Source organism: Monopterus albus, unplaced genomic scaffold (assembly GCF_001952655.1).
Source record: "Monopterus albus unplaced genomic scaffold, M_albus_1.0 scaffold316.1, whole genome shotgun sequence".
NCBI lineage: Eukaryota > Metazoa > Chordata > Actinopteri > Synbranchiformes > Synbranchidae > Monopterus > Monopterus albus.
In genome coordinates, this window is record NW_018128196.1 from 91,625 (window position 1) to 102,316 (window position 10,692).

Here is a 10,692-nt window from a genome sequence, read left to right on the forward strand (position 1 = left end):
AAGAGTGTGTTCTTACCTCTCATCTGGACGGTCAAGTGGATGGCTTTTCCAAATATGAGATAATCACAGTGATGGAGGCTTGTACAAAAACCCCCGAGCTGTAAAACTCGTCCTCAGAGCAGCTGGAATGTGTTCAGGTCCAGGTCCATGGACTCGGACCAAGCTGCGGAGCACAGAGCAGCATACACTCGGAGCTGACTTGGTGGTTTTGTCTGGTCCAGGTCAGAACCAGGAGCGTGTCCGCAGCGGAGCGGAGACGCGAGCAGCAGCCGCGCACCTGGACATGAGGCTCCGGGCCGCAGTGGAGCGCGACCATGTCACCAGAGGACCGGCAGCTGAGGACCGGCTTGAAACCCACCCGGTCTGGTGCTTCTTGCTTCTGTTGATGTGGACGTTTGCTGCCTTTATCACTCTGGAGCAGACTGGAGGTTTTTGTTCAGCTCTGGGTGGATGTTCAGTCACTGTGGTAGTCCACCCAGCACTGTGAAAAACCGTCGTACAAAAACCCCACACAGCTGCAGGAGGCGGCAGCAGCTTTTCAGGTCAGGTTATGTAAAGAATAACAACGTTTCTCATAATGAAACATACCAATTCATCTTGTAACATTAAGACCAGTGATCCATGTTTCATTAACACAACAAATATCTCAGTAAGATCCGCGGAGTGAGCCCGTCTCTATCACCGGGTTGGTTTCTGATCCAACTGGGACTCGGTCAGAGTTCAACGTGGCGCTGCACTGGACTGCATTAGCACATGTGTTCCTAATATTCTGACCCCACCGTGTACTTAAATGGGGAGGACAAAAATATAGAGACAGCTGGATATCGAACAGTCTACACCACACTGCCTGGAACCGTCAAGCTCAAGAGAACGATCTCCAAGAAAACTGTTTAATGATACACAACATCTCTTAATTAAAAACAAAATATTATTCTATAAAGAAAGCCTGTTTTTGGTGTCACGTGATCTTATATCTGAAAGTTAAACCCACTGTAAGCATAAAATATAAACCAAAAGAGCAGAGAGGTACTTACTGCAGCAGATACCTTTACCTTTTGGAGTTTTAGCATTTGTCCTTTTAATCTTAATTTTCATGTCTGTTGTTGTCTTTTGGATTTTTATCTTTAAAATGAAGAACTTTGTCACGTCTGCTCTTCAAGGTGCTATGTAGTGAAACTACTGTAACGGACATTATGATAGGCCAGGCCAGCATGTCGGTACCATCTCATAAAACGAGAAACATCCAACTTCTACTTGTTAGAAACTCTCGCTACCCCATGGTTTAAACAACAAGCTGTTCTTGTTATAGAAACATCACTGAGGTACTTTACTTGATTACTTTTACTCCACTACATTTACTTAAAGCTCGAGTTACAGCTGGTTTCTATGGGGCGCCGAATGTAAAAATAGCACTTACACTAGTTTCCTCACATTTAGCTAAATGTGACAAAGTCTAAATGTAAATGTTAAATGTAAATGTAAAATGTTAAATATTAAATGTAAATGTAAACTGTTAAATATTAAATGTAAATATTAAATGTTAAATGTTAAATGTAAATGTTAATTGTCTCGCCAAGTGTAAAACTGAATATTTAGTAGCTCCACAGCCTTGCCCTATTACGGCGCAGCACACAGCCCCGCCCATGATGCTGAACTCGAATCAGTGATGCTGACTCAAAGACCTCAAACCATTTAGCTAAATGTGAGAAAACTAGTGTAAGTGCTATTTTTACATTAGGTTTCTGGACACAGACGCTGTCCTTGTCTGGTTCTCTGTCAGGGTGGAGCTCTGCAACAAGTCAAATACTAGGGCACAAACAAGTCACTGCAGGTGTGTTCAGTCCAACTCTCCGCCGCTGCCTGTCAAACAAAAACCAGGGCTACAACAATCAGAAGCCCTTCTGAAACTTTGTATTTCAAGCAAAACTAGAAAAAAGTCACTGGTTCCACTTTCTCAGGTGTAAATATGCGTTTCTCTTCTCTCCTCTATCAAATTAAACACCTCTATTGCTCAGATAAAACAAAAACCTTAGTGCCTTCTCACTTTTCTGCCATTTTACAAACCAAATAATTGATTGATGGGGAAAAATTACAACAATCAATAATTAAGAACACCATTACCTGCAGTGCTTGGTGGTCCTTCCTCCATCCTCTGCTTCTCTGTCACCACTTTGGTCCTGTCCGCATTCAGAATAGCTGGTTTCGTCCATTCGCTGCCAATTCTGTCAGAGCTTGCGCGGCAGTCGGTGGTGAGCTGTTCACGGTACCGAGTACACGCCAGCACCGTGCGGACAGAGCCCCTGCTAGTCTAAATGCACAGCCCTCACTCGGAACCTGGGCTCTCAATGAAAACCAAGTGGTTAGGTTTGTTGACCCAGAACGGCAGGAACACCGTCTGGCCACAGGGGCTGCTCCTGAATTTTTAAATAGACTTTTTCCAGGGTTCTGAGCAGCAAAACCAAAAACCTGGACCACATGGTCATCTTGGCAAGACAGGACCACAGATAAGTAAGGAAGTGTGTGGGTTTTTTTCGTGAACCACCTTTTAAAAACATAACATAACACTCACGGGCCACTTTATTAGGTACACCTGTACAGTTGTACGCACTTCAATGCAACACACTTGGTCACATCTGTGTTTATGAAGCGCAACATGTTTCAGCTTTTGGTGAAATTGTCATAAATGTATAAATCATATGTTTATTACTGAGGCCACAGTTAAAGGCGGTGTTGTACTGGACTACATTATATTCAGAGGTGTCTGTATTTTTGTTCTCTCAGCTATCGACATGGGGGGGTCAGAATATTAGGAACACCTCACAGCAGCTGCCTGGAACGTGTTCAGGTCCAGGTCCATGGACTCGGACCAAGCTGCGGAGCACAGAGGAGCGAACACTCGGAGCTGACGTGGTGGTTTTGTCTGGTCCAGGTCAGAACCAGGAGCGTGTCCGCAGCGGAGCGGAGACGCGAGCAGCAGCCGCGCACCTGGACATGAGGCTCCGGGCCGCAGTGGAGCGCGACCATGTCACCAGAGGACCGGCAGCTGAGGACCGGCTTGAAACCCACCCGGTCTGGTGCTTCTTGCTTCTGTTGATGTGGACGTTTGCTGCCTTTATCACTCTGGAGCAGACTGGAGGGTTTTGTTCAGCTCTGTTTGGATGGTCCACTGTGATACCCTGTACCCAGCACTGTGAAAAACCGTCGTACAAAAACCCCACACAGCTGCAGGAGGCGGCAGCAGCTTTTCAGGTCAGGTTATGTAAAGAATAACAACGTTTCTCATAATAAAACATGCCAGTTCATTTTGTAACATTAAGACCAGTTATCCATGTTTCATTAACAGAACAAATATCTCAGTAAGATCCGCGGAGTGAGCCCGTGTCTAACACCGGATCGGTTTCTGATCCAACTGGGACTCGGTCAGAGTTCAACGTGGCGCTGCACTGGACTGCATTAGCACATGTGTTCCTAATATTCTGACCCCACCGTGTCAGAATATTAGGGACACCTCACAGCCGCTGCCTGAGACGTGTTCAGGTCCAGGTCCACGGACTCAGATCCAGCTGCAGAGCAGCAAACACTGGTGTGATGGTTTTGTCTGGTCCATGTCTGTGGAACAGGGGACGAGGCTCAGCAACGCGCTGACACCTGAGGACTCACCTTAAACGCCCAGAGCTGTCCAAGGACTAAATTCATAAAGTTTTGTGTGCATTTGCTGAGGGACTTGAAACACTAACGCTGGACTCTGTTGTTCTCTCTTAAGCCCACATCCCAGGCCTCAACGCTCAGATGTTGTCTTGTTGTGTCGCTGCTTCCCGTCCGTGTGGCAGTGCCATGTACTCCGGTGTGAACACCGCTCAGCTCCTAAACCGCCACACAATAATAACAACCAGGTGGTGTGTGCGACGGTCAAATGGCCCAGTTTCTTCCCAAACGGCTGGGTTACGATATGTTCCTTCCAGTTTGGCCTGATCAGAAGCTTCTCCATAAATGTCCACCACATGTGAAACGTCTCTCCACTGACCCCGTCGCTGTCGTCGCTCTCTTCCATGTTTTCCGTTACCGGCCTCTGAGGAGATGTTAAAACGACCACATGGATTCTGATCTGACCATACGGATGGCGCTGAACAGTCAGAGATCGGAGAGGAATCGGGTCTAGGAGCACATACGCAGGTGGCTCAGATCTGGTCTGAGGACACCTGGTCTGTTTACACTGCTGTGGACACACCAGGTCTGGGATGTGGACAGAGCTATACAGGGGTATTTGGACTTGGAATAAGGTCTGGTGACCTTCCCCAGAGGCCGGGAGCCTTAAAACTGACTGTGCCTTTCTCTGCGAGGAGCATTCAGGCCTGGAATAGGTTTTTGTCGAGGTGTCACACTGACTTCATTCACTGTGGTACGTAGACACGGTGAAAAACAGCCGTACAAAAACTGTTGAACTGCTTCTCTATGGCAGACACTGAGCAGCAGCTGAATGTGGCTCGAGGTTTTTCCCTATCAACCCTTGTGGCTTCTTTGAAGACAGTGGGGGTCTTATCTGATGGGATCCAACAACAGTTGTAAAAACACGACTATCACAGTGCTGCTGTGTCTGAACAGAGACTCGTTCAAAGCATCACTTTTTCATCAACAATCATAACTTACCCCAGTCTGGAATAATAGACATATTAGGATCAGGAACAAATCGTTGTTCAATAGAGACTGGATGGAGAAAGGCATTTGGTTGGTATTTTATCTTATTGACATAAATGGCTCCTTCTTATCATATGAAAGCTTTTGTGTCAAATATGGGAGAATTGATGATTGTAACACATTCATTACTATAATCAAAGCAATACCTACCTCTTTCTTGTGTTTGATTAAAGGGTATTTAAGTAACCCTACTCCAATCAGCCCATCTCTCCCGCAGCTTTTAATTGGAGGTTGTGCTTTCAATCTCAAATACCCAAACAAAAGGTTAAGAAATATTCTAAACAATATCTCGTGCCCTTCTTCTGAACACAGAAATTCTATCTTACAATTCTTTTCAAAGGAAACTGCTTGCTTGTTACGAACAAAATACTTGAATACTTGCATTTATTTCCCTATCACTCCTAAAGCCAAAGAGCTTTGTTTTAAAACCTTGCATGGTATGTATCCATCCAGTGCTTTGTTGAAACATCTGGCATTGACTCCACTAACTGTGTATTTGTGAGGAGATGAGAATTCAGAACATCTTTTTTTTCCCAATGTACATTTGTGAAGAACTTTTGGCATGAGGTTTCTGTATGGCTCCAATCAAAGATTCACCTCCTAAATGACTTCACCCAAAAAGACATTTATGGTGTCCTGATGGACAATGCCAACGCTGACTTTCTGATCAACATCATCATCATGTACATACACATTGAGAGCGGAGGTACCAGGGTCAAATTCGTCGTTTGTCCGACACACCTGGTCAATAAAGCAGATTCTGATCGGGAAATTTCATAAACACATATCTAAATACATGAAAATTGTACCTTGTTTCTGTATATTTCTCAATGAGTTTGTTTTTGTTAATGCCCTGTCTTATGAAAACCAAAAATGCTACTAAACATTAATTTAATTGAAGAGTATAACTTAATACCAAAGCCCTAGCTTTTGACATGACTTTTTATTTTTTTATTCTATCCTTGTTTTATTTATTTATATATTTTTCTTTTTTCTCTCCTCTCCTATCCTGTTCTTTGTTAATGCACCTGTTCCCTAATATGTTATGGAATACTAATGTTTGTTTGCCATATTCGTTGTAAATACATTTGTTCAATAAAGAAGGAAAAAAAGAGCCTCATTCAAAGCTGATGTCTGAGATGTTCATGTGAACATACAGACCAAATCTGTAGGAGAACTGCTTAAGTTTAAAACCAGCATTTGTGTTAAAAGGCAAAAATGATTTATGAAGGATGCCAGAGGCGGTGTCCATCCCCTACCACCTCACTGAAATGGGGGAGGCTTAGCTCTGAGTCCTGGGTGAGACCAGGTGACGGAGACACAGCACCGGTGTCAGAGCCTCTGTCTCAGCTCTGCTACGTGAGCTGTGTTACCTCTGAACAAAGCCAGGCTGGCTGTGGCAAACCAATCTTCATGCTAAGCTAACAGCTTCATATCACCTGTACAGACAGGACAGGGGAGTTCGGGTTCTGTGTCTCCAAGACACTGCCATAGCTCTCTAATAGACCATCTCTTCAGCAGAAAGTTGAACCAACGACAAGATGTTGATTTTTGTTTTAGACTTTGATCGGCCACTAAAGCCTGACTGGTCAGCTGTCACTGCTTTCTGATTGCTCTTAACCCTATAAAACCCATTTGTATCATATTTGATACATGAGGTTCCCGAGCAAAAAAAAAAAAAAAAAAAAACCAAAAAAACCCCAAGTATCAAACGTCATAACAAAATAGAAATAATCTAAATAATATGGCGCCTCTATTCCTATATGCCTGGACTGTCTATGAGGATATGGCAAATAAAAATCGTGAATCTTGAATTTTGAACCATGAATTATATTTTGGATTTTGTTAAAACGTTTAATAAACATCTCAGTTCCAAAAAATTAGGATATTCTGGCTATTTTTTGATAACCAGGACGGATGGTGTATAAACACTCTACAAGGGTTAAGCCACAGAAATAACCCCCTGAACTCTCACGGCCGTTTCCCCAACAGGAGCTTTTCCAGGATCCGTCCCAACCAGGAACTTCACATTTGGTTCCTGGAAGTGCAAACTGTCCGAGGATTCGTCAGGATGGAAAAAGTGAAAACTACCAGCACTTTGTTACGCTCTCCACCTCTGCCTGTCTCTTCACACGACCCATGAACAGAAATCATCTGCTCCTACTCTGACAATTTTCAAGCAAGAACACCAATGTCTCTGCAGCAGCCACATCTCATGTCAGAGCCGTGTCTGCTTTCCTTTGTCTTGTGTGACGACTGACTGAACAGGAGTCTGATGAAGTCGTCTGAGGCCTGAGGAAGTTTCACCACCACAGTAAACTACACCAAAGCTACAAAGAACTAGAACAACTGGTTGATTGATCCAAACAATCTTTTTATTTTGATCATCCATGAATTGCTTCAGTTTTCCAAACATTCAATGGCTCCTGCTTAAGGAATTTTTAAAATTATTTTTTGACATTCTACAGACAAAACGATCAGAGCTGCAAGTTGATTATCTACTTGTCAAGTGATATAAAATCAGATCACTGATGCCGTTAACAGATTCACAGGCTGCGGGTTTTCACGGCTCTGCCGTGACAGTACACTCAGCATCTCCGGGTTGTGAACCACTGGTCAAACAAAAACATTGTGAAGACGTCACTTTTCTGATACTTTACAGAGGTAACTGCTGTTTAATGAATAGCAGGAACATTAATGGCTAATCAAAAAAATCACATCACATGGACTGTGTTGATGTTGTGCCTCATCTTTGCTTCACTTGGCTCCAGTGGCTCTGTAGGTCCCGGGACCGTTCGTTGAAAAGGGCTAAATAAAAGCAGCAGGGCCTGCGGACACGGTGTACAGGGTGGAGCTGCAGTGCAGTAGTGGCTACTGAAGACCAGTCAGTGGAACCCATGTACCTGTGTGTCTGTGCCTCAAGCTCACCTTTATAGCAGGCAGAATTAAGAGGACGGCGAGCAGGGGCAGCCGCTTAAAGCCAAGAAGGCATAACATGAACAGAAACAAACAGTAAATGCAGGTTAAGTCAGCAAGCAGGGTTCCATCTTTTGTTTTTCTTCATGAATTAAAGAAAGAAGAGGAAGAGAACCCCAAAATATTCAAGCAGGAAGCTAATACACATAGGCGTTCGCCTCAGATGGCGAGAAGCTAAAACGGCTACAAACAAACCACAAAATACAGGTTTTGTTAATATCTCTTGAAGCTAACAATCATACTACCCCTACGTTTGACAGGATGTTCGGCTCTTAGCCCCCTCCCACCCACTCCATCCCTTCCTGTGATGTTTACTGGCATCACATGGTCATCTTAGCATCAGGTCGCCAGGCTCCGCCTTCAAAAGGTCGGACGACAGCGAGCGTCAGTCCAGGTGATGTTGCACACCTGCCTTCACAAAGCACATCCAGTCCTGATCCTCACAGCACGGCTAAGAGACACGGTGAGTTTAAAGTCCAACTATGGCAATATATATTTATATATTTATATAGCTGCAAGCCAAACGTCGTCCTTCCTTCATTCAACCAATCAGCTACAGACAGCCTTCCTCTTCCTCCTCCTCCTCCTCAGTAATGAAAATAAATGGAGAGATCAGAAAGTCCAGTCTGTTATTTAGACCCCCGGTGCTTCACCTGACTTACCCCGAACCTGACCACCACACCGTCCTCGCTCTCCCAACAGCCCCACTTCAGTCTGCGGTGGTGGAGACGCTAAAAACAGGCGCTCCGACAGCACCGAGCAGACGTCCAGGGTGGAGGGTGCTTTACCTATTTTTTTATCTTCCAGATGAGAGGTGGAGATGTGGCATCAGTCCAAGCATGGGGGGCAGTGGTGGTGGGGGGGGGGGACTGTTCCTCAGTGTTCAGATGTCCGCTGGTTAAAGAAACCCAGCAGTGGTGTGGCGTGTGTCACCACAGCTTGAAGAGATCCCGCGCCCTCTGATCCATGAGGATCTGCACCGCTCCTCGACAGCCGAGGGGGTGGGGGTGGTGCTTCAGCCTCGTCGGAGGGGGGTCGCGTCGCCTCCCCAGCCTCCACCGTTTCTCGCCGGTGTAATTTTCCATTTTAGTTGGAGCTGGTTTTCGTCAAACTTCTGTTTTTTTCCTCCCATTTCTCCTGGTGGTGGTTGTTCTGACGTCCGGACACAAAGCGCCGCCTCAGGTTGCCGTTCAGTGAGGCGGGTTCATGGTGCCATGACCTCGCTGCTGCTTCTGCTTCTGCTGCAGGAGGAGCTGCTCCAGTGCAGACGGGCCGGGCTGCATCATGGAGCTCGACCAGATGGACTGCAGGGGAGAGCAGCGCGTTAGTGCTTAGCTCAACACACACTTCAACAGGAACTTCATCAAAAAAACATTACTTTCCACAGTTTGACTATTTCTGCCAGTTTTATATTTAAGTGTATAAATGACCTCAGCACCAAGTTACAACCTTTCAGTCAACCCAAAACTAACAGCAAAGGAGCAGAGAGGCAGCCTTCGACAGCGCAGCACTGCTGTCCCTCTGTTACATGACATTTAACATCACGGGTAGAACTTGGAGCTCTGTGGACCTTGAAGCTGTCGAGCAGCACGGTGGACGACGACTCCTCCATTGGAGACTCCTGATTGGTCCAGGAGCAGCCGGTCGGTCCGCTCTGGTGCCAGCTGGTGTCAGACGCTGCAGAGGAGGCAGCTGCTGGCAGGTAGTCCAGACCGAACCCGCTCACCACTCCTACAAAAACAATACACCTCAACATGTGGAAACAAAGCTCACCGGAACATCACGTTGGACAGGTTTGGAAAAGTAAAAGAGGCTTTTCCTCAGCTGTGACTGCGAGTGTTAACTATGTGTGTAATTTCAGAAAACAAAAGTAATGTTGCTCCTTCACTTTTGTTTCTACTCAGTCTGTTAAGATGTATCTGAGATGTCCATGTGACCCGCATCCCCTCACCAGGCTTGTCAGCCTTCCACCGGTCCACCACCCTGCGGTCCCGGCTGTCCGGAGTACCAATGGGCCCGAAGTTGGAGAAGGGCATGGCTCCATGGCTGTGTGTAGGGGGGGAGGACGGCAGGCTGCTGGGGTTGGAGGAGTGAGGGGACTGGCTGGCTGGGGTGGAGTGGTCTGCCAATCAGAACACAGCTTACATCAGAGACATGTAAAAGTGATGATAATTAGTATTTGTCTGTACAGGTGTGACGTACCCGAGCTGGCAGGGAGGGAGGGGGACCAAGGAGTCCCTTCGAAAAGGGAGTAGAGGGAGGGCTCCTGGTGCAGAATGGGAGTGTCGGGCTTGGAGCTGGGCGCCAGGTTCCTGCCGTAGGCCTGACTGAAGATGCTGTTCTGGTTGTACTCCTGGACACAAACAAATACTCAGAGCTTTACTCGAGTTCAAACTGTGGACTGTAAGAGCCACAAACACAGCTTCAAACTAATGAGTTCATATTATCTATACCAAGTCATCTTTGCTACTCTGATGTTTTTGGGATCATTAAAAGAAGAATCTGACATGAAGATGTGAAGCGTCTAGTTCATGTTTTAAAAAGTAGAAAACAAATATTCTGCCACCTGCTGGATCAGTAACATGACAGCAGTCTGCAAGTGACTGGTGAGTAGGTGAGGCTGGTGGTACATAAAACAAACTCATGATTCCAAATCAACCTCTGTATCCTTTTTGAGACCAGCTGCAAACAAATATCCTGCACTGTCGCTCTGTGAGGAGCCAGAACCAGAATGGATTTGTGACTTTTGAGAAAACAAGCTTCAGTGTTTGGTGCCGTGTGAGAGGCAAAAATCTCATGCAGATGTGACTGTTTGTCAAAGTAACATTCTGGGAGCTTCTCGGAGGCGTGGGCTGACCTGCATGGGGAAGCCAGATATGGGCAGGAGAGAAGACGACGGGCTGACAACCTCGGGGCCGCTCTCCATTCTGGTCTGGTTGGGCAGCTACAGAGATGAAGGACAGACAGGGTGAGGATGGACAGAGAGCTGGGGTGTGATATCACACGTCCAACAAGGACTTG

The 10,692-nt window shown here is 46.0% G+C and overlaps 1 protein-coding gene across 8 annotated transcripts in view; it reads right to left on the reverse strand.

Annotated features, from left to right (window-relative positions):
• Window positions 1-7,063: 7,063 nt before the first annotated feature.
• Window positions 7,064-10,692, reverse strand: part of smg7 (SMG7 nonsense mediated mRNA decay factor) — an 18,687-nt gene continuing 15,058 nt past the window's right edge. For 5 of the 8 annotated variants that reach the window (XM_020623923.1, XM_020623930.1, XM_020623924.1 and 2 more), the window contains 5 exons: window positions 10,529-10,615; window positions 9,874-10,024; window positions 9,560-9,793; window positions 9,242-9,402; window positions 7,064-8,975 (listed from right to left, as the gene is read on the reverse strand). In XM_020623923.1, coding sequence (XP_020479579.1) covers window positions 8,862-8,975; window positions 9,242-9,402; window positions 9,560-9,793; window positions 9,874-10,024; window positions 10,529-10,615 — 747 coding nt within the window. In that variant the 3' untranslated portion in view covers window positions 7,064-8,861. The remainder of the gene's footprint in view (window positions 8,976-9,241; window positions 9,403-9,559; window positions 9,794-9,873; window positions 10,025-10,528; window positions 10,616-10,692) is intronic. The other 3 variants (XM_020623925.1, XM_020623926.1, XM_020623928.1) reach the window with 3 other exon arrangements.